General features: G+C 32.9%; 2 protein-coding genes across 3 annotated transcripts in view; one reads left to right on the top strand and one right to left on the bottom strand.

Moving 5' to 3' along the window:
• Positions 1-24,605, bottom strand: part of LOC143190229 (uncharacterized) — a 61,632-nt gene that overhangs the window by 13,879 nt on the left and 23,148 nt on the right. The window lies entirely within an intron of this gene.
• Positions 379-23,394, top strand: LOC143190234 (neuroglian). Its single transcript, XM_076394414.1, has 6 exons — positions 379-534; positions 10,635-10,749; positions 10,810-10,991; positions 12,586-12,856; positions 20,983-21,232; positions 23,083-23,394. Exons 1-6 carry the CDS (start codon positions 447-449, stop codon positions 23,347-23,349), a joined length of 1,173 nt encoding a protein of 390 aa, XP_076250529.1. The 5' UTR covers positions 379-446; the 3' UTR covers positions 23,350-23,394.

Consider the following 24,605-nt stretch of genomic DNA (forward strand, 5'->3'; position numbering starts at 1 on the left):
ATGTTTATTGCCCCCTGGGCAGATGCGTTGGACCATTAAGAATAATATTGTAAAAAATATCATAACACTAATCCAATATTATGTTGTCAACCCAGTACACTAATGTCGTTTTCTTTATTTCTGAAATAATTCATGAAAAACGCCATAACTGACAATAATATGCCCATTAAATGCTAAATCGCGTTAATTTTCGATCTAAAAAAAGAAATTAACACCCGACAGAGATATTTTTCATTGTTACTCTAGGTCATGAGAAGAGAACGTTGTTGCCTGAACGGAGATTATCGTCTAGTAAATACTCCAAACCTATGCAAGTTTGACCACCCTCTACACTCATCCTATTTATTCCATAAAAATGGCCACGTGGGATTAAGATGTAGTTTCCGTTTTTTTGTACGCAAAAATCTTCAGTCTACTTCCGCGCATCACCCGACAAACTGTATGCCATGGGATCTAACATGGGTGCCTTTTTCGGTTTCTTGGTGTTATTAGGTGGGATCCGTGGAGAAGACAAGAATCCGAATGTATCAATCCGTAAGTACCCTCATGAAAAAATAAATTGAAACATATTGCTGTTTGATGTTTTAAATCACTTTTTAATAAAACTATAACAGGTTTCTGTTAAAATATTTTATTTGACAATTCATTTAATTTTTAAAGATATTCAGTATACTGGAAATTAACAACCAGATTATACAATATGTGCAATGGCCAACAGCAGAACTGAAAATTAGACACCATTTTATATTTTAACTTTCATACATTTTCATAATTTTTTCTTTCATAATATTTCATCAAGAATATAATGTATACCGTAGTAAATTTGAAGTTATTGATCAACTGATAGCCTATTCGCCAAATGTAGCTCCCTTTGACTTCTGAATCTTTATATGTTGCTAAAAATTCTCGCGTGGAAAGCTATCTTCATCAAATGAACAGATATTTGTAAGAAAATAGAATCACAAGGGTTTGTTCAAAGATTTGATTTGGAAATAAAATTAATTTTTAAAAAATTCAGTATACTGGAAATTGGCAACTAATTTATTGAATAAGTCCAATCGGCAACATCTATTGGCCAACAGTAGAACTGAAAATAAGATATCTTTTATATTTCATCTTTCATACATTTTCATAATTTTTTCTTCATAATATTTCATCAAGAATATAACGTATAATCTGTAAATTTGTTGATTAACTTATAGCTTATTCGCCAGATTTAGCTTCCTTTGACTTCTGAATCTTTATATATTTTATTTTCAAAAATTCTCGCACGGAAAGCTATCTTGATCAAACGAAGAGGTATTTCTGATATTTGTAATAAAATAGAATTACAAGGGTTTATCCAAAGATTTGATCTGGAAATCCCATTAATTAAAAAAAAATTTAGTATACTGAAAATTAGCAACTAAATTATTGCATAAGTCCGATGGGCAACATCTATTGGCCAACAGCAGAACTGAAAATAAGATACTTTTTATATTCCATCTTTCATACACTTCCATAATTTATCTTTAATAATATTTCAACAAGAATATAACGCCGTAAATCTACGTATAGATTATTTGTGGTAATTACATTTTATTTTTTTGAGACAGTATAGTTTAAATATTGCTAAAACGTTATTAAACTAACCAAAAATATAATAAATTATTTAAGGGGGTTACTTTTGTTGTCATAACAAAATTCAGTTATTGTAACCACCAATGAACACTCGATTTTAAAGAATATTTTAAAGTTTTATATTTTATAGTAACTTAGTGTACTTAATTTAATGATGGAGTTAATAAATGCTATGTTACTTTTATGTAGAGTAGTCAAGAGAACATCGACGAAATACTAACGAAACATCTGTACACTCTCTGAACGTTTCTGACCTCCTAATAGACACATCAAATATTTATCGATTTATTCTCAGGATTTTAAGCCTACACACAACAAACACAACATGTATGCATAAGCGCAAAAAACAACATACACAACTTGTGTTTGTTTCGTTGATTTAATTAGTTGTAACTAATTAGGCCTATTCCTGCAGTCTAGTTGGTTTGCGTGTGTCTCCGAAGAGTTTATTTTAAACATGCCGCCGGATTGTTCGTTGCAGGAATTCGGTACCTTCGAGTTAAGACCTTTGCTCGATTTATGCTTTCCTATTATAAATATCGGGTTCACATTGCGGAATTTGACGGTATTTAGATTTGATTAAAAAAAGTCGGCTTACGTGAGCAATTGGTTTAAAACATTGCGTATTTGCGCACGCGTATTTCAGATATTCCTTTGAAATTTAAATTATATTTATTATATGTTGTATTTTTGATGATATATGACCAGCGACGCAACCGCAAACGACCAGCCATGTGGGCGCAACATAGCGGCGACAAAACGTGAAAGCGCTGTAACCTTAAAATTTGTTGAAACTTTATTACATTTTTTTATAATTCATTTATTATTACATTGTTACTAACTAATGTCGACTAACCTACAATTTGTCCTTTACATTAACTTAAATCTAGGTATATATCAATGTGGACCTATCGACCCTATCTCTTAGTCTTTAGTGTAATTATTGTTTATGTACTAACACTACTGTTTTTCTATTAAATGCACCTCACTACAAGGACGAGTCTGTCTGTCCATGTCTCCTTGCAATCTTGATATCCTGGGTGGCGGTATCGGTATCTGAAGGTCTCGATGTAAGTAATAGGTCCCTTTAGTATCTTGGTGCACCTATACTTCCCAAGACTTCGTTCTAAAAAACTTGCATATATATTTATGTTACTTTTCTCGGAACATACCTATAATTGTATTGCGTATGTCCATATAGGTTTCAATATTTGCTTATATACGGATACTTTCTTCCAATTAATGGATATGTTATCCTATGTTTTAACTTCAGTTCTTGTCTTTTCTTTTCTCATACAGAATGATATGATGTACACATTTAGTTGATATCTTTAGATCATTTTCATTCAAGATTTTGTGGATTTTTAAAATGTTTTCTTCTGTAACAACCTCTTTTGGGCGTCCACTGCGTTCACGGCCTTCGGTGCTCATTTCGCCACGTCTAAACTTAGCATACCAATCCTTGATGGTTGATTTTGCTGGGGCAGTGTCCGGAAACTCGGCGTAAAGCGAAGTTTTTGCTTCAAGTGTGTATTATTCTGAACACGCGAAATTCCTTTTTATCTAACGTGGTGTTTCCAGTTTAAGCTACCATCGAGATATATTCCGAAGTATTTGGTTGATTCTGCTTGAGAAGTCGTCGCGCTTCCATCAAGTGATATAGGTCTCTAGTCCATTTATTGATCTTGCTGATCGCTACTTATACTTTTTCTATAGCCTTAGGCAGAGATAAATTTTTTTGCCATGATAACTGTGTCATCGCCAAATGTTACAAGTACTGCTTCTTTTGTTGTTGGGAAAGTTTTAATAACATTAAGGAATATAGTTTAAATAAAAGGTTTAGTAACACGCTCCTAGATTTCAAAGAATTGGCATCTTTAGAAAGGTGTTAAGAAAGGTCATGCTTAGGTGCCAAATTTAAATATTCCGTAATTTTAAGAAGGCGAAAAGTAAAAAAACAACTTCCTACAAAGGAAATTTAAAGGCAATATTTCTTTGCAGTGTTAGATATCACTGTTTCATTGCTTAAGAAAAGATTTGAGCTATTATCCTTGTTGTTATTAACTATTATCTATTATTCTAATATTTTTAAGTTTTTGTAAAATATTGAGGATTTTTGCAACTATTTTGAACAATACCAAATTATTATCTGTAGAAAACTTGATGATGTTCTAACGACAAAGATTGAAACGAAAGAGATATGGACGGAACAGAACTTTTACCTGAATTACAGTTTTTTAAAATCGCGATAACAATATGATTTCATTTGAAACGTCAATTAGGTTATGATAAATAATTTAACTCGTTCATTCCCAAATATTACTATTTCATTACGTAAGTTGTATATTGAGCCAGCTTTGATTGTTTTATAATCATATTAATAAACTAAGACTTATGTAGCTTTGTAAATATTTCGAACGTTTATATATATTCATCAAATACTCGTAATAAAATGAGATATTGCAAGGCGTTTGGTTATATGTGAAATGCTACTTTACCGTCAAAATTGGAAACGTGTTTTACATCATATGCACTAGTGGCCAGAAGTCAACCGAATATCCGCAACTCTGAGCTAGTGCTCTGTATTTGGTAAAATCAGCTTAGTGTGATTTACTATGAGCTGTTAAAACGTAATAAAATAAATCAATGGCGATCACTATCACACACAATGTTATTCTTCAGAATGTGAGTAGTGAAAATATATTTGGAAAAATTAAAATGAGGAGTTAGTCCTTAAGCCCATCTTCGATTTCTTCTAATTATTATTAAAAAAATTGCTAATACCTCCTCACACACAGCTTCATTTCAACAACGACCCGCCTTTAATGAGAAAATGTACGTTAAAGCTTACGCTATTATCGATGACCTATACGACTCATCTATTCAAATTTAATCTCTTATAACACTCATACAATTTTATATATTGACAAATCAATTGATTATCAAATAATGGACGTAATACTTTCTGTATCTAAAATGCCCGTTCTCTGTGTTTAATACTTTATTGCGACTGAAATCACGTCGGTCAACAAACTAAATTGTCTCTGTCATTTACCTCTTTATATCTTCTTTAGTCCTGTTAGAAATTTTGAGTTCACCATTTTGAACTATTGATTTTTTGATTGGCATCGACGATACCCTCTCTGTCTGAACTTGACAACACACTGGATCATTACGTCCCCGCTCATTTGTTTATTTTATTTATACCCATTCCAATCAGAATACCCGAATACCTTATTTGTGGCGCATTCACCATATTTGACGATAAACAAAAATAAAGCCCAATATACCTGGTTTAATTAACAAAAACTATTTAAATTAAGAAATAACTCTTGTCGCCATATTTAATCAGTATTGATAATAACAAAACATTAAAAACATGATAAATAATATAAATAATATAAATAAGCCGGACATCACAGCGAGCAAAAACAATATTTTTAACTGGTTCTGTATTATGTTCTCCGCATACAAAATTCAAATTTTCGTTTTAAACTTTATTGACTTTTCGATCGTGTACATAGTCGGTTTCAACTTTCGATAAAAAAGACCAAGCCTCTGCCGATGATTCCTGCTGCGGTTAAGGGGAACGACAATATCACGAGCTCATTTTTTATCTACCCGCTTCTCTTCTATTCTTTTTCGAAACGTGGTTGTATTTTTTTAGTAACTTTAAAATTCGTTAATAATTTACAGCAAAATTGTGCGCACGTCGCATTAGGCCGACAGAAACGCGGTGAGATATCGCGCACAGTTGGCTTTGGACGGTTTTAATCCCGCATGTGTGTTTTCAGGTCCGACGTACGTTATCGTTTCTGCTAGCCTGGTAGAAAAGATGAATTTACATTTAGAAATTGGTGGTATGATAAAAAGCCTAAAGTCGTGTTTTCCCCCTCTTCCATTGCTTTTGTATGCATGGGTGGAGGGCCAGTTATTATTTAAAAATCTAAAGGAATTTTTATTTTAATTAAAAAAGACGTTTTACTAAATATGCTAATTTTATATACAAATAGTATACAAAAAAATATAAACTATATTTAAATTATAAGGTAGTGGCGCCATCTACGCATTTTGATTTCTGTTATTGGTATGTCTGTTATGTCTTTATTGGTCGCTCGATCTGTTTATGAAATTGAGGTTATGTAATTTAAAGTTTTGAATGTATAAACAAAATAAGCTCATTTTTATATCGAATACTTGAAAAAGTAAACCACGTTTGTTAAAATTTGTAGATTTATTGATGTAAATGTATTATCATCAATTGAATAAATATTTTTGAACATATATATGGCGATAAAAAAATGTAAAAAGATTGTAATTTTTCTTCGTAAGGAAATTCTTCTTCAAAGTAAACTTCCTGGGATACATATAATTTAGATTTTTTTAGATGTTTTTTTCTCATTATTTGAAACAGTTATGATTGACTTCTTGAGTGCAAATAAAAAATTTAAAATATCCAGTCCAACAGGACTAAATCAGGAGAATACTACAGTTGTGTTGAATTTTTGTTGAAAAAGTCGTGAAGAAAAAATTAATCTGTGGGTTGCTACTGCTACTGCATTAAATTTGGGGATATGGCACCCGATAACCAGGCAGTCGTTTGGGCACGAGGACCCGGCGAAAGCCATGGAGCGTTTAAGATTATCCTGAGTATCTTCTTTTAGAAAACTTTGCAATTTCAAATGGTTGGGTGTAACAAACTTGAAGTAGACATTAAATTCGTAAAGGAGTACAGACCGAATTAACATCTTGTGAGATAAGCATTTAATGGAGATGGGTGCCAGAAGTATGTTAGAAGGGCAGATCAGAGAAGATAGTATGTTTGCTATCCCCGAACCTTTCTGTATTTAATTCTTTCTGATTCTGAAGATCTGTTCGATAGATAGGACTTGATGAGTACGGTTAGGTCTTCTGGGAGGTCCAAGGGCACGCATTTTGCGATCAAACCGTCGTGGCAGACCTTGTCGAAAGTTTTGGCTAGTTTGGTTGTTCCAAACTTTTTATGTTGGTCAAGAGCCTGATGTGTGTGCGGTCAAACAGCTGGCCTGATGGACTGATGAATGGTGAGCGAGAATGCCGAATTGTTCGTCAGGAATTATGTTATTTTTCTTAGTGAAACAGTTGAGAGCGTATAGTATTACCCTCTCGGCAAGCTTCGAAATGGCACTGAGAAGGCTGATGGGCCTGTAATCAGATGGAGATGATTTTACTCTTTTCTTGGTAATAACCGCCGGGAAATGTTTCAGCCACATGATGGGGTTAATGATGTTTGCCAGTTCCGTGAGCTGCTTATGCGGGAGCTTCTTTACGGAACCGGAGATTTCTTAGTTTGAAGTTTGCCGATCATAGTCTATAGAGACTTTGGATACAAGAGATGGTTGAAAGGTTAGAGAGACTGGTCTTTTCATGGAGTTTAAGAAATTTAGTATGATTCTGTAATGATTTATTCTGATCGTTTATTTCTTTGAATTTTTTCCGATCCTTCTGGTCACATTGCGATACTGTGTCGAAAGAACGTTATTTTGGCAAAAATTTGATCATCGATCTAACAGGTTAATTGAAAAGTCTCCGTCCTGACACATAGAATTTTTGCGTCGATATGTGATAATGGATGGAACATGGCTCCATCATTTCACTCCGAAATACAACCGACAGTATAGTTTAATTGACCTGTTAGTTTATTGTTTTAATATAGAAGCTTAAGCTATTTCATTTATTATTCCGTATTTATGTTTATAACATAAAACTAAATGAAATTCATGTATACTTATATTTGATGCTCTGAAGTTGTTACAATTTTGAAAATGATCTTATGATACTTTTCTATACTGTTGCGTACTAATTTACACTTATTAATACTTGTTAATTATGTTATATGTCATATATATTTGTGAACTTATATTGAAAATACAATATATCATTTTATTCTAACATATTATGAGAGACATATGATTAATTTAATACAATGTGGTCGACTTTCGACCATAGGGAGATTACTAGTTTACATAAATATTTTTAAATTATTACAAATTTCTACAAGAAAAAATTAAATAATGCGGTGTTTATAAACAACACTTGCCGAATATGATGTTTTCTATTGCATAAAAAAAACTAATCCCGCTTATTTTTTCGACCGTTTTCTTTTTTACTGGCGTTCAGAGATCTGATAACGAACAAACAAATTTTAGGAACCGCGTAGCTGTTAAATATAATTGATGTTAAACATCCAATCTCCCAGATGACTGATTGACACATGTAACGCGCCCGTTGATTTCTCCGATGATATCATCATCCATTGTGTTTTCATTCGTCGAATTCAGTTTGGATCTTCTTCTATTGAAAACAAATGCTCACCCATTAATATGAAGTGTTCGAATACAAACCGGACAACACATTCACCGATTTTTCTGTTTCCAAAGAAAAAGATATCGATCGGTTTGTTTTTTAAAGTCATATATCCGTTTCATGCTGTGTTATATATTTTTCTCTCTTTGATATCGTTGAACGGGCTTTTCAACCAACTTCGAAAATAGAGGAGGTTCTATCTTCGGCTGTATAGATTTTTTTAAATGTATGTTCGCCGATTTCTCCGTCAATTGTGAGCCGATTTTCACAATTATTTTTTTATTCGAACGCAATTCCGAGTGGCCCCATTGGAATCAAATCAGGATCTGTTGGGGGGACGAATGGAAATCGAGGGAAATGCTCGAATATCAAAGACATGTACGCAGTTTTCACATATATTTTATCTAAAATAATCAGATATTTGTGTATATTATTGCTGAGCTGATCTGATGGAAAATCGGAAGTCGTCGTTCAAGGCAAACGCCATTCAGTTTCTCGTAGAAATACTGTCGACAACTGCTTCTCTTGTGTAATGGTTAAAGCGTTTAGCTCCCAAACGGAGGTCGCTGGTTCGATTCCCGGCGGGGACAATAACTTTTTGTTGTTGTTTAGTTAGAACATTTATAAATCATATAGGTTAGATAGGGGACCCCGGGGCCTGAATCGCTCCTTATTTTCAATCATCGTTTCTTTACTTTTACTTACTACTTACTACTTTACCGCATATGGACTGCACCTTTACTTGGTCTACCGATTGTAATATTAAATGAAACAACTGCGTAATTTATTAAGTAAATATCTAAAACTAAAAAGAGAAAAAAAAATTAACAAAAAAAATTGACAACAAATTGACGATAACAACGAGTGGCAGAGCTCCAAGTTCATGCCTCAAAAAATGTGTCGATTATACAAATGTTTGTTACATATAGATATACAAAGTTCTCATGTCATTAACATTTATGGTATTCTCGTATATTTAGATCAATATTTTATTTGATGAGGCTTTTGTTCAAGCTGCATATGTAGTAATCATATTTGTAATATTAATACAATCCTTATTTAAACAGATTTAAAACAGCAGAGTTTTCTAATTACAAAGAAAATGATATTTTGTTTAACATGTTTAAAGCTTATCGGTCAATTATAAAGCGAATTTGGACCTATGGGGTGCGAACATGGGGTTGTACTAAGACATCAAACCAATTAGTAATCCCAAAAGTATACCCAAAACAAAGTTCTACGAATAATTATAAATGCCTATCGCAACGTAATTAACGAAGAACTGCACGATGACCCCGAAATCCAATGAATACACGAAGTGATCCAAGATTTTACCTAAAATATGAAATAATGTTGCTAAATCACAGCAACGTGGAAGCAATGCAGCTGCCGAACAACACGCAGGAATTCAGACGATTGAAGTGAACCAAACCACACGAACTTATTTAGTGTATAAGTGTATTCTTAACTTTAGATTAAGTAGTTTAGTTTTATTTTAATTTGCGAAATACATACTGATTTAGTAATCCCTTACTTGCTAGTAGTAATACATTAATTTGTAAATTAAGACTATACTGAGGATAAGTAATGACAGATGTAATTAATTTAAAATGTTGAAAGCTGAATGTTGAAATGCGTTTTTCTTTAAGTTGAATTTGAGATTGTAGTGGTTCCCTACAAAGGATGGACCAAGACCTTTATTAATTTCTGAACAAGATAACTCGGGAAAGGTATGATTTTTCTTAATTATCAATTGGAATTCTATTTCAAGTTATGCAACATGATATTGCTGCACTACAGCGGGAATGGATTAAATTAAACAGTTATTGATTGACATACAGAATTTTTGAGTAATAGTGTTTGTAAACTAAGATACTAATGGTACCCGTATTTCCCATATATTTGGTTATTTTTAACATATTATGGGATATTCAGAATCTTCCTTAGAATATTATTTTGCAACAATTGCAGTTTTTCATGTTGTTCGGTTTGGGAATCATAATTTACTTGCGAATCATATAGAACAATCGAATTACCAGTTTGGATCAAAATCATAGTCGAAAAATGATCATCGGCTTTGACTTTGAAGACCGGTTTCGCAATTATTAATGTAAATATGTCTTAAAAATGAGACTATGATGCCATAATTTGTCAGAGTCTTATTGTCCTAGAAGACAGCTTCCGTGAGGTTTTTGTCATGGAAAGTACGGCATATATGCAATATTTTAGATGGTTACAATCATTATGACAATCATTTAATTAAAACAAGTAATATAATATAGTCTAGTGAGATATTTTTTTCTATCTATATAATTTATTATAAAAAGAAAATTAGGGAATCAGTTAAAACAATAATAATTTTTAGCTAACAAATATACAAAATATATGAAGTTGATTAATAAAAATTGATACTATAGGGATCTTCAATATTAAATTATTTTCATTAAACGTTACACTATAAGTACTATACTTTTCTTTTTTGATGTCATTCTGCAAAAGTATTGGTTAATTGTTTATTGGCTTACAACTTAGTTAGAGTTTATAAACATTAACGATTCTATTCGACACTTCTAAAACAAAATAGTAAAGATACATTATGAAGTTATTCACGAATACTATCAATATACACACTTCACATATTATATATTATCAACTTGTTTCTATTTTAGGTGAATTAATACCATTGCAAGCACCAGAAAATCTAACTTTACTCAACTTTGATGACCGAGACGTAATCATCAAATGGGAGCCCATTTCGCCAGATACAGTTAGAGGCACATTTAGGTATGTCGCATGGCATCTACAATGTGGTCGATTTTCTCTTTTAAACAAAATATGTTACAGGGGCTATATCGTGAGGGTTTGGAATCATGGCTTGAGCCAAGTATATGCTGTGCCACCTGATGTCACCAAAACTGCCGTGCAATTTTTCCCCTACTCGAAAAACTTCATTACTGTGTCGGTGAGAAACGATAAATACGTAGGCCCCAGGAGTGAAGCCATCAGCTTTGATGCTCCTCAAACTGGTAAATTAAACATTTTGAATTGAAATATTAATTTCGTTTATATTCACGAAGTATATATTATACTCATTTCGAAAAGAAGATGAAGATTCCTCGGGTTGGCAAGGACCTAATATGTATACAAAGAATATTCTAATTATGAATTACCTATCTATAAGGAACGTTAAATAATTTTGAGATTTTTATAATAAATAATATACTTGATGCTAAATGGCGATCCTAAACACATTTGTATCAGCTTTGGACATGCCTCGATCTTTCCACACATTTCTGTAGCATTTTGGATGGAATAAAGAAAATAAATACAATGATCAGATCCCAAATCTAGTCGATTGATTTTCTAGGGATAAAACTTAGGAGCTGTCAGATTAAATCTATCATTGATTGTCAACATTCAAAAAGCAGAACTTTCGTAAAGTTACATAATGAGCGTCTCAAATGATGAAGAGCATTTTTCAAGCAGTTCTACAATAATGACCCACTACAAGGTTTAATAACTCCGACAGCAATTGGCATTCCAGAAACTTTATTTCCTGGTGACCAGTCAGGAGGCTAGACAACGGTAAGACCGCTAATATCGACCAAGTGACAATACAAATGATCAAGGCGGGTGGGAAAACTTTGTTTCAATGCCTTTGCGTACTATTCACACTAATTTGTCGGTTGGAAAGAGTATCGTCAGGATGGAAGAATGCGATAATTGTTCCTATACCGAAAAAAGGTCATAATAAACACTCTAATAACTATTGATGTATTGTCTCGTTCGACGGATTATCCGTTGCTTTCCAACATAGCAGTGGATGTAATTATGCGAAAAACTCTTAAAACCAAAACCGGCAAAACTGACGGATCGCCTGTTATTGTAAATCTCAACAGGACCCAGTTAGAGTAAGTGCAGGAGCTCAAGTACTTGGTATCAGTAATACAGGAGAAGAATGTGAATCAGCAACAGTGAAATTGAAAATACACAAAAATTTCGCGCCACTAACATCAGCGTATTGCTTCTTAAGTAAATGATGATGATGATTGGTGGCAAAACTCACCAAAATTGAACTACTATATAAATTTAGGTAAAATGTTTAGTTGTTTACTTTTCATCAGCGTATGCATTTTACCGCATATACCTTTAGGGATGTATATGACTCGGTGAATGGAGATCGTCAGTCAATCGATGTCAATGAATGGTCGAAATCAAACAGTTATGGTTTACATGGTGCGACTGTTATTCATTGGCGGTATATAAAGAGTGGAAAATACAAATGATAAAAAGAAGCCGCGCTGGGTTTACCAGTAGACGAGGTTCGGACAGTCGGTGGTGGCCCGTCTGAACTGAACGATAGTCCGACACTGAACGAATGAAAGTACCCTTCAATAACATCCCAGAGAAGCCTCTGTTCACCATCTAGGATAATATTACTGGGTATTTTGTAGACCGTTATTCCATGATGTAAAATTCGACTATTCAAGATCGCTACATATCTATATAATAACATAACAAAACAGAATATTGTTTCACACCATCTGATTTGTTTCAAGTTAATTACTAGGTGCATAATTGCCATAATTGATTTATCTTATTGACATTTCTTTATTTCAGAACCTGGAATGCCCTTCTTGTTTGAACAAAATCAACTCGGTTCACGATCAGCGTTGCTCCAATGGAGCAAACCTTCAAATCCCAACGGGATATTGTTGGGATATAATCTGTATTGCAGCGAGGCCGTAGATTACGGCATTAACGAAAAAACGACAGTTCACGAGTTCATACAAGGAGCCGATAACACCCAAGCGAAAATAACCGGCCTAAAAGAGGGTCAGAAATATCAGATCGACATCGCGGCCATTAATTGTGCAGGAGAAGGCGAACAGTGAGTATCATAAAAGAATTTAATATGTTTCCCCGTTGTTCCGTCATATGTGGTAAATTCTTTTGATATCAACCACTCCACCCTCTATCAACGATATTGCAGCTTTTGTCTGTTTTAATGGCTCTTATCTGTTGAAATGATTAATGATCTATCTTAATTAAATATTTCAATGGAAGAACAGTTATATGTGCTGAAAACATTACAACAATAAGTCTTCGCATCTCAGTATTCTCGTAATACACTATAATTTATGATTAACCTTTTTTTTATTTAGTAATTAGTATTTTTAAAGTATTTTTTTAGTAAAGTAAAGTAAAGTTAGTTTCTTTTTTTATTTTTTAGTAAAGTATTTCTCCTATTCAGAATTATTTTTTAGATTTCGCTTAACTAATACTACTCTGATCAAAAAATGGTAATACTTAATGGAACGCAGCTGGTTATTTTATTTTTCAAAATTATTTTTTCTTGGAAATTATTATTTCGAAACTCCAAAATATGATGTATTTAAGACAACCATTTTTTCTAAGTTGTTGAATTTTAAAATAGCTTTTAGGATTTCTTCAAGTTGGTTCAATTTATTTAATTTATTAAGTTAAACGCTTGATGTACTTTTTTGAGCTTTAACGTGTAACAACCATAAATCTGAGGGACCTATATCAGACATATCGCGAACCAGGGATTGTTAGGAGTAGAAAGTGAAAACTGTCGTAATTTTTCACATGTTAAAGCTTTATCATGTAAAAATACGTATATACTGAAATTACGAACGTGTATATAATCTGTCCATTAAGTCAATCCATATCATCAAAATTTATCGCGTCAATTCGTTGCATCAAATTTCACTTATGGTTTACAACGTTTGTTAGTTTATAGCCTCTATTTATTATCACTAAGGTTTTGACCGTTTCGGTTAAATGTTCCAACACTTCACATAACATTTTATCTATTTGTAACAAGAATAAAATATGAGTGAAAAATCCGTTCAGGGTTTAAACGAATTAACAAAACAAATGAATTAAAAAAAGTAGTTAAAACGAATTTTACAATTATTAATATATTCGACCTCATCTATGGCGTGTATTACCTGCTTTATTGGACGGCTATATATGCAAATTTTGATATTGTAGAAGTTGTTTAATTCATATGGTAGAAAATATCCTTATTATTTTTTTTAACCAATATCAAGGCTTTTAACCTATGTGAAATGAATGGTTAGATAACTTCTAGAGTAGCGAATTCACTAGAGTAGAGTAGCTTGGAGCTTAGGACGGTATATTTTAAGGGGCGGCAAATTTTACAACTTACTTTTTTTGTGAGTTGTTACCAACGACTCTGAAGGAAATGCCATTTTCTTGGAAAATGTACTTAGTTCACGAATGCGTAAACTTTCAATCTCTTGCTTTTTGTTTGATAAAATTTTAAATGAAACCAGATCCTGGATCATTAAATGTTCTTCGTTCTACGAATACAGAATTTGGAGAACTTTTGTCCAAATTTGTATATACTACCATGGCTCTATAAAAGCGACAAATTGATTGGGTGAAAATTATCCATAATATGATCTAATTCAAGTAAAGAAAAGCTTAAAAGTTTTTTTGAACATAGAACCAGAACTAATTTACAAGATTTCATACGACGATTTAATTGATGATATTATGACTTAAAATTCGCAAAAAGGTAATGTAAAAACTTTCATAACTTAATTGAGTTCATTATCATCATCAACTGATCACATTATCAAGATCGCAGAACTCACAATGCTGCAAGCCAAAGATATATATGAGCAAGTCAAAGTGACAAGTAGCTCGAAGTGGAAAATGAGGTTGAACAGAATCGATGAAATCGAAATGAATAACATATATATCATCGAGCATCGAGCTGCATTCAATTATAACGCGCCAATCAATTAACCAATATATTTTGTGTTCACATTTCAAGGCAATTAAGTTTAAAAATGAAGTTCCTGGATTGTGTTACGCCAGTAACCAAGTCAGATTGCCGCCAATGGTACAAAAACTAAAGCCACTATAGTAATTAATTTCCGTGAATTCCTTTTTTTATATAAGTCTATGTTAAACTGGTCTCCTGGCTCAACCATTAATTTATTCTGGACACCTATCATTATTAGAATTGCAGCATTAAAACATATAACAGGTCAATTGAAAAGCCCCGGCCTGACACATAGATGGCGCTACTAGAATTAAATCCATAAGTTGTTTAGTTAGCGCTAACCCTCAAAAGATGCGTGTATAAATTTGACAGCTCTTGGATAGTTTGTGAATTATAGCACTTTGAGTGAAGCAACTTTTGTTATTGTGAAAAAAAAATGGATAAAAAATAATTTTGCGTGTTGATAAAATATTGGTTTTTGAAGGGAAAAAATACAGTTGACGCAAAAACTTGGCTTGATGCCGAGTTTTCGGACACTGCCCCAGGAAAATTAACCATCAAGGATTGGTATGCTAAGTTTAGACGTGGTGAAATGAGCACCGAAGACGGAGAATGCAGTGGACGCCCAAAAGAGGTTGTTACCGACGAAAATATTTAAAAAATCCACAAAATGATTTTGAATGACCATAACTTGAAATTAAATGAAATAGCAGACACTCCAAAGATATTAACTGAACGTGTATATCATATCATTTACGAATATTTGGGTATGAGAAAGCTTTGTGCAAAGTGAGTGCCGCGCGAACTCACTTTTGACCAAAAGCAATGAAGAATTGATGATTCGAAGCTGTGTTTGAAGATAATTAAGCGAAATAAACCCGAGTTTTTGTGTCGATACGTGACAATGGATGAAACGTGGCTCCATCATTTCACTCCGAAGTCCAATCGACAGTCATCCGAGTGGACTGCACACGATGAACCCGCTCCAAAGCGTGGGAAAACGCAACAGTCGGCTGGCAAGGTTATAGTGTCTGTATTTTGGGATGCGCATGGAATAATTTTCATTGGCTATCTTGAAAAAGGAAGGACTGTCAACAGCAACTATTACATAGCGTTATTGGACCGTTTGAAGAACGAAATCGCCGAAAAATGGCCGCACTTGAAGAAAAAGAAAGTGCTGCTTCACCAAGAAAAGGCTGTGTCACAAGTCAGTGAAAACAAAGGCAAAAATCCATGAATTCGAATTACTTCCTTAGCCACCGTATTCTGCAAATATGGGCCCCAGCAACTATCTCCTGTTCACAGGTCTCAAAAAAATGTTCGCTGGGAAGAAATTTTCGTCGAAAGAATTGATCGCCGAAACTGAGGCCTATTTTGATGAAGCAAAAGAGAAATCGTACTACAAAAATAGTATCAAAAGGTTGGAGGGTCGCTATTACCAGTGTATCACACTTGAAGGGAATTATGTTGAATAAAAAAAAACTAATTTTGCCAAAAAAATATGTTTTACTATGGTAGGCCGGGGACTATCCCTCCAGAGACATTCATCAATTTGCTTTAGTGCAACATCTTGGCTATCGCGGAATATTTCGAAATGTTTCAAGATGGAATTCCATTTCATTAATGGCAATCGAGTGCTGAAAAAGCTGTTCTACCATGTTCCAACAACTTAGCTCCAATATCTAATGAAGCAAGTGGAATTCCATTTTGCCAAAGGCTAAAATCAATGATATGTGAAACGTTTTTCAAGTTACACTAGGAGGATCTAGGAAAAAAAATCGGTATTTTTGTTGCTGATTTAAAAGGGGAACATTTTTTTGAACAGTTTCTCTCAATGCCTTGAAATCGTATTAGGTTTTACATCTCAACTTTTGATTAAATGCGTTGTGCAATGGACGTTGTCATTCATATTAACATTGTATTAACTCTCGGTTGGTAAGCATCAAGTACACGTCCTAAATGAAAACTAATTTTTCTGTTCAAAAGATAAACTATCAACATTTTTTTATGTCAAAAAAAAACCTAAACTAACAATGTTGTGCATCAAAAACCATTGAGAGTTCGAATAAATAAAATCTATTGAAAATAAATAAATTGAATTGATTATTCATAACACACAGTCAGGCTAACGTCTATGAGGTCAGCTAGTATACAACAAAATTTCCTCGAAATTATGGAAAGTATCTTAAAACATAGATCATTTTTCTATGTATTCTATATTTCCAGTATTTACTTTTTATATTAAAAATATACTACATAGATATATTTTCTGTACAAAACTCCATATCTATCTCTTTAACATGCCAGTTCTGTTCTGACAGTTGTTTGACTCATTTAATTTTTTTATATGCAATCTCGAAAATCCTTGAGTAAAATTTTTCGGGTTATTTATTTAAAGTTAAGCAAGCATTTTCTTTCTACGTTTGTTCTCGGAAAACTTAAAAATAAACGACGTTTTCCTTGTGACGATTATAAAAATAAATACTAAAAAGATATAAAATATATTTTGAATATACGGCCACGATTATTACCTGGAGATGAAGCTTTTTGCGTTCGCTAATTCAGATGTTTTTGTTTGAAATTATCTAATTTAGATCGTAATTAAAATAAGCATCTGTTACGTCGGCTTGGTTGGCGCAATGGTCAAGGCGATAGAACACTCTTCTTATTACTGCAATAATTTCATAATTGCGATAATTGAGATTGACTGTAAGGCAAGATATCAAAATCCGACAAGGAAATTCATAAAACTCACGCCAGCAACCAGGCTGGGTAAGACCGGATGCCTCCTAGGATGATCACATCACCAGAAGGTAGGTTTAATGCGGGAAACCGTGGTTCGGAGCCTACATTAAGCAGTAATTAAGTAATCTAGAAAAACAGCATCTGGTACAAAATTGCAAATCAAACCCAACAATTAAAATAAAAAGAAATGAAATAAATAGTAAACTATAATAAATAAATAATTCTTTTATTATCAATTAATGAAAATTAACCAATGCCAAATTATGATGTATAAACATTTGATAATATGGCTCACTAGTACCAACATAAATCGAATTTTATAGGTAGATGTTTTCCGTTACATGTTCCGAAGCATCAGACAGCATTCATCATCTCTTTTTACAACCAGTTTAAAAAGAATTTAATACCTTTACGAACTACATTTGCCAATATATTTGATGTTGTCTATAACGTGCATTCGCTGTTTGTTAGATAAGACCGGTTTCAGAAAAAATTTTTTTTGAAGGCGGTGTTAAAAAAGTCGGTAGGGTAAATTTTAATAAACTCAGTCAAATATGGGTTTTACTTCATTTCAGTTAACCACCAAATGCGCGGATAATGGCTATGATCGATTATTACTATATTGAAATAAAAGTAAGTTTTGTAATTTCGTGTTTATATTGGTACTAAAATTGATTGTTATTTTCATGTGCCATGCTTCGCGAGTAACGTAATGTACGGTGTGTCCAGAAGGAAAGTTTAAATTTCAATGTTATAAAAAAACAAGTAATTACAAAAAAGTATTTTTTTATCAAAATGTTCATAATCTCAGCGACTTTTATTTTTGTATAAAACGACTTTATATCTTCTCCAAAAATTCTCTCGACAGTTATAACAGTAATAGCACAAGTAGCATCATGTATTATTCTATTATAATGTAATGTAACAATGCAGCGCTAAGAAGTCTAAAGATGTTACTAGAGTTTTACTGGAAGCGCTCGATAATCACCAAATATTGCTTTTTACCAGATGTACCGGAAAGTCATTACCGGTTCTTTCGAAGAAAAAGCATGACTTGGAAGAAAATGAAAAAAAGTATCTATTCAAATTATTGGCTGTTTGATTCTAAATATCTTGCCCATCTTTTAGGCAATTTATGGATGTCATCCCAAAAAAAACTGTTTGTCTTGTGAGCAAAACCATTCATCGGGCCATTTTCTAACTTCTTCGAAATTGGCGAAGTGCTACTGTGCAAGCGCATGTCCCATTGATGCAAAAAGTTGATAGTCAGACGGGTTATAGTCTGGAGAGTACGGTGGGTGCGATAATATAGCCCATTTAAGTGTTTTCTATGCTTTCTTAACCGGCTATGATTTATGAGACGGCGTTTCTCTATCAACGCATGGTTCATATTGATCATTTGCTGTCGGTAGAGATCACAATTATTTGTTTCACCGGGTTTCAACAGATAGTTTTTATTTTATTTTATTATTTAATTAATACATTGTTACTAGTCGTTTCCGTCTAACCTACAATTTGTCTTTATGCTAACTTAAATCTAGGTATATAAATAGGAGGACCCATCGGCCCTAACTCAGTTTCTGGTGAAATAATGTTTATACATGTCACTGTTGAATTTTTTAATATATGCACCTCACTACACAACACTACATAAGATTAGATGTTTTGATTCTTTTGAGTCCGTGTCCTGTTCTGGTGGTATCCAAAAGTTGCAATATTTCAGTATTAGTATGAGAATGGAGTCTGAAAAATTTGTATTTTATTAATGTTACTCTTTGCAGAACATCCCCATAATTGAAGTCCGTATGTCCATATAGGTTTCAATATTTGCTTATATAATAGCAATTTATTATGTACTGATAATTGTGGTTTTCTTCCAATTAGCCAGTACATTTTCCTATATTTCAATTCCAGTTCTTTTATTTTCTTTTTTATATGTTCCTTCCAGCGCAGTTTAGCATCAAGGTTTATTCCGAGATATATAGCGTTGTTGCTATGTGGAATGATAGTGTTATTTAATTTTATTGGTACTTGTACGATCTGTTTATAGGTGAACTTTCCAAGCTTGTGTCCAATTATTTAGATTGTTACTTACCTGTTGTAATTTTCGTGAGGCTTCTTCACTATTGTCTCCAACTGCTATAATCGCAGTATCATCAGCAAATGTAGCTATCGTGATATTTTCCATTTGTGGTATATCACAAGTGTAGAGTAGATAAAGCATTGGTCCCAGTACACTTCCTTGTGGTACACTTGCCTTAGCTTCTTTTAAACAGATAGTAATACATCAATCTGGTCCCACCAAACATAGAGCATTGTCTTGCGACTCAAACGATTTGGCTTTGAAGTCGATCGGATGGCTTCGCCTGGAGATATCCATGATTTTTTGCGCTTCGGGTTTTTAAAATATAACAACTTTTCATCATCCGTCACTATTCGATGCAGAAATGACTTCCGATCGTGCCTTTCAAGTAGCATCTCGCAGACGATTTTTTGATTTTGCATTTGCTTGTCATTCAATTAATGTGACACCGATTTTCCCTTCAACCAATAACTCTTGCAGTTTCGCATCTTCAAAAGTTTTCAGTCTACCAAAAGGTTCCTTGTATAGTACACTGAAATCACTACTTTTGAATTTTCGAAGCCACACCTCATGTTTTTAAGGTTAGAGAATGCTCACCGGCAAATAATGAATTTCAGCCGCTTTTTTCTTTCCGCCAACGCACGTTTTTAGGCACGAAACTTGATATTTTCAAAGAGGTATAAATCTATAATGGTGTTACTTTCACAAAATATAACATATATAGCTTTGAAGCTTGATGTGAGCAGAATACAATTCCATATGTGTCAAATCATAACACTGCATGCTTAAGTATAGCGACATCTGTTATCTATCAGGTATTTATCACTTATTTCTTTATAATAACAGAAAACATGCGTTAAATATTAGAGCGTTTTGAAATATATTCAATTTTCTCATAACGGAACGTTGACCTAGCAACGATGAACTAATAGGAATCTAGGAAGACCCATTGACCTCTACTTAGTCTCTGATAAAATAAAAATAGCACTTTTCAGAGTTTTTAGTGTTTTTTTTTTCATTTGGGATATATCACTATATAACTACAAGATTGGTGGGAACTTGGAAATAATAAATCACATTTCGTTATTATAAATAAAGATTATGGTCAAATACCTGGAAATTAAATACCGTAATTAATTATTGTTAATATTTCATTTTTGTTATTCGATTCGTAAGAACGGAATTTAGGTTTTATAACGTGAAATAAAGGATGTACACAAAGAATGCATTTTATCTTTAAACAATTATGTATATATGTATTTCATTTGTTCGGTGATCTTTGTTCTGACAATTTGTATTCATAAACATTAATTCATTTGTCTTGAATTTTCTTCGATATTTTCTGAAGAATCAATTTTATTTAGTACGGCAACATTATTACAATAATATTCCATCAATTTATTTACAGCAATACCCTGTTCGTGGAAGTTGAGCCTCACCAACCATATCCACCGACAACGCCATCTTTTGAGTATAAAATTAACTACAACATAACCAATAAGAACGATTACTTCGAGAAGGAATGCTCCAAGCCACGGTACCCTTACGTTCCACAGACGACCATGAAAATTGATATGTTCGACGATGACTTTTATATTTTGAACGAAACTGATGATAATATTATAACAAAAACTACCACCGAGGATAGTGAAGAGCAGGTAACGTATCACTTAATTTTACTGCATATTGATGTTTAGAAATATTTTCATTTATTTCTTCTTGAGACCAAAACCGATAACCTTAAGCCCACATTGTTTAATATTTTGAATGTGTAATTTAATTCTCAATGGAACCTCAAATGGTTGCTAGATAGCGTTATCATAACAGATCAAATAGTTTATTATAGGAATAAGTGGAAACACTTAAATAAAACATTGATCAAACATTGCCCCTTACTATAACCATTTTCACAGATTAATGAAAGTCTAGATTTAAACACTTAGAAACACTTTTCTATTGTATTTATGAAGATATCCGAAAATGGGGTAGGTATTTTAGGTTTTGTATAAACTCTGAGTTGAAGACACTGGGTTCAAAACAAACACGAGAATAGTGGAAAAAGTAAATGGTAGTAGAGACAAAATATTCATATATATTTGGTGTTTGTACAGATTATAGTCTCACAGATTTCAAAGAGGTGTTTTTACCAAAATATCAATGACAAAAAACGTCCTGAAAACCCAAGTAAGTTCGAAAACAATGAACTAAAAGATTTATTGAACGGAAACTCAGCTCAAACTGTCAAGGAATTTGCAGTCAGCTGAATACTTGATGATTCAACTGTTTTCAAATGTTTATAAGCGAAATGAAAAGGAGAGAAAATGACCACCATAGGAATTGACTGAGAGTCTCTTTTTGAACAGTTCCAACGTTGCGAGCCAAGCGAAAAGTGGAGGGTTTTCTGTGTCTAGTGAAAAGTGGATACTTCTACGATAATCTCAATCGCAAACCATGGCAAAATCGAACCATGGCTTCATGGTTCAGCTAAGAAGAGTAACTAACATCGCCACCGAATATTCCGCATTCAAGTTTTGCTGTACAATATGGGGGAATCAGCAAGGTGATTACTAGCTGCTAAAACAGAATGAAACTGTTACTTTAAATATCTACTGACGTCAAATTAACAAAGTCAACAACGTAGTGTTGAAAAAAAGACTAGCAATAGCGAGTGATAGCAATACTAGTGAAGCATAAGCATGAAGATCTGCCGTACCTAGCATACACACTAGATATAACGTCTTCATACTATCGTTTGTTCAGATTGATGCAGCATAGCTTGGCTGGCATAGGGTTTCCAAATGTTGCAGAAATTCGAAAATGCAATGAACAGCATCATTCTTGCGACACAGAATCCTTATGTTGCCAGAAACATGAAAATATTTATAGAAAATATTATGGACATTGAATATATTTTGATTAATATATATTATACTCTATACTTTTTAAATAAATGCTTCTTTAAAATGAAAATATCATAAGCACCTAATATTATATTTTATATAATAGTAATATTAAATTAAGATAAATGTCGATGAAGAGTAAAAATGGATAAAACATTGAACAAGTCATTATTGTTATAATAAATGATCTTACCTATTTTGATTGCTGAATCTATCGACAAAGAATCAGGAAAGTAAATTTTACATACAGGCAGACAACGACCATTATATGTATAGAAGACATATGTAGATTTATGATTTAGACGTATAGATGTTTTTATACAAAATTAAGTAAATGGACAGACAGCTATAACATTCCAGCGTTAAACTTATTAGCACTTCTGCTCTCCAACGCCAAATCTGGAACTTAAAAAAATGGAAATAAATAGTGACAGGCATTACAAAAATACTTCCGACACTAGCCTGAACAATGAAAAATTAGCATGGAACAATGTCGAGATGAAGGAGGACATGAAAGAAATAATAACTAAAAATGTAAAATTATATTTAAAACAATTTACATAGTAAAGATATTTTCTAAATTAAATTTTCTCTTGTTTCTATTTTAGAGCAAAACCAACGACCTCTGCCTGGTTAAAACATTAATCAAATGGATCCCTGATGTCGGCAATAATCCCGGGGAATATTTCTACGTCAAGTACCGCTTTAAAGGGTCGAAGAAATGGACGGACACATTGCCGGAATTGTCCGAGGATTTCATTATTCTGGATAATTTTAACGCTTGTAGGAGCTACGAAATTATACTGGTCGCGGTGGATGGACAGTATAAAACCGAGAGCGACATGCAGGAGACGCCGGTGGTTGTCTTTGCTTGATAAATTTGTTAATTTTTTTAAAAATATAGCTTAATATATTACCTATGTTGTATGTTTTAATATTCTTTGTAGCTTACTTTCAGATATTATTTATTAAATTTAGCTGATCATGTTGAATTTCTTTGGAGTTAACAGGACAATTATATGTTTGGATTTATTTATTAATATTTTAGAGTCTTCTTTTTAGCAACTAGGGTTTGTCTGAACTGGAAATACTGCTTAATATGGGCTTCGAACCACGGTCCTCGGCATTAAGCCTACCGACCACCCAGTGACCAACTTAGAAATCAAAAGATATTATTTTGTGGGAATCTTTGTCAGATTTTATACTCTGCCTTATAGTCAATCACAATTATAAACAATCAAAAATATAGCTTTACAACCATGCCCCAGTAGAAATAGAACCCGCAACTAACGCAACATTTATCTCCACCAAATGGTTATTTTATAAGATGTTAATCCGGTCCGTACTTCGCTACAGATCTAATGTCTACTTCAAGTTTGTTGCACCCAACCAGGTGAAACAGCTTGAAGTTTTCCAAAAATAAACTTCTCAGGGGAATCTTAAACGCTCCATGGTTTGTCAGAAATTATCATATTCATAGAGAAAGTGCCTCAAAGGACAAGGCCTCAAAACAAGCCAGTTACACAATACACAATATGACACAGTTTGCTCTACATCTCAAAGTAATCAATTAATAGACGGCAGTTGGGGACAGAAAAATGAAATTCAAAGACTCATTGACAAAATAAACTGTCCTCGTATATAATAATCGAAATATCATTTACTGTTGTGTTATAAAGAATAGACATTGATGTCATCAAAATTTTACATGACATTCGTACAAAACTTCATTCAAAAAATGACTGACGAATGAATGAATGAAAAAATGAATAATGAGGTAGTAAAAACTGTAAAAACTATGAAGGAGTTAGTCTATTAATAATAGTCCCAAAGGTATTTATGATAATTAGAGCTCCAGAAGAGGCAAACCGAGAATATTAGACAGTAGTAAACATTTTCCTACTGCTATTTTAATACCTACCATAACTAATTTTTGATTACTACAATTATATTTATTTGCGAAAAAAGAAAAAGTGAACATTAAAAACGAAAATTATAAATCAAAAACAATAAATACTACTTGTGTATTTCGTAAATAAACTGTAGCCACAACTGAAATAGCATAGTTATAAATCAGATGGATATGATTGTTTCAATATTCGAATACAATTAAATGTGATTGATATTATTT

Source organism: Rhynchophorus ferrugineus, unplaced genomic scaffold, assembly GCF_030347505.1.
Source record: "Rhynchophorus ferrugineus isolate W39M unplaced genomic scaffold, kcgeb_rfMv2 rfM2, whole genome shotgun sequence".
In the NCBI taxonomy this organism is placed as follows: domain Eukaryota; kingdom Metazoa; phylum Arthropoda; class Insecta; order Coleoptera; family Curculionidae; genus Rhynchophorus; species Rhynchophorus ferrugineus.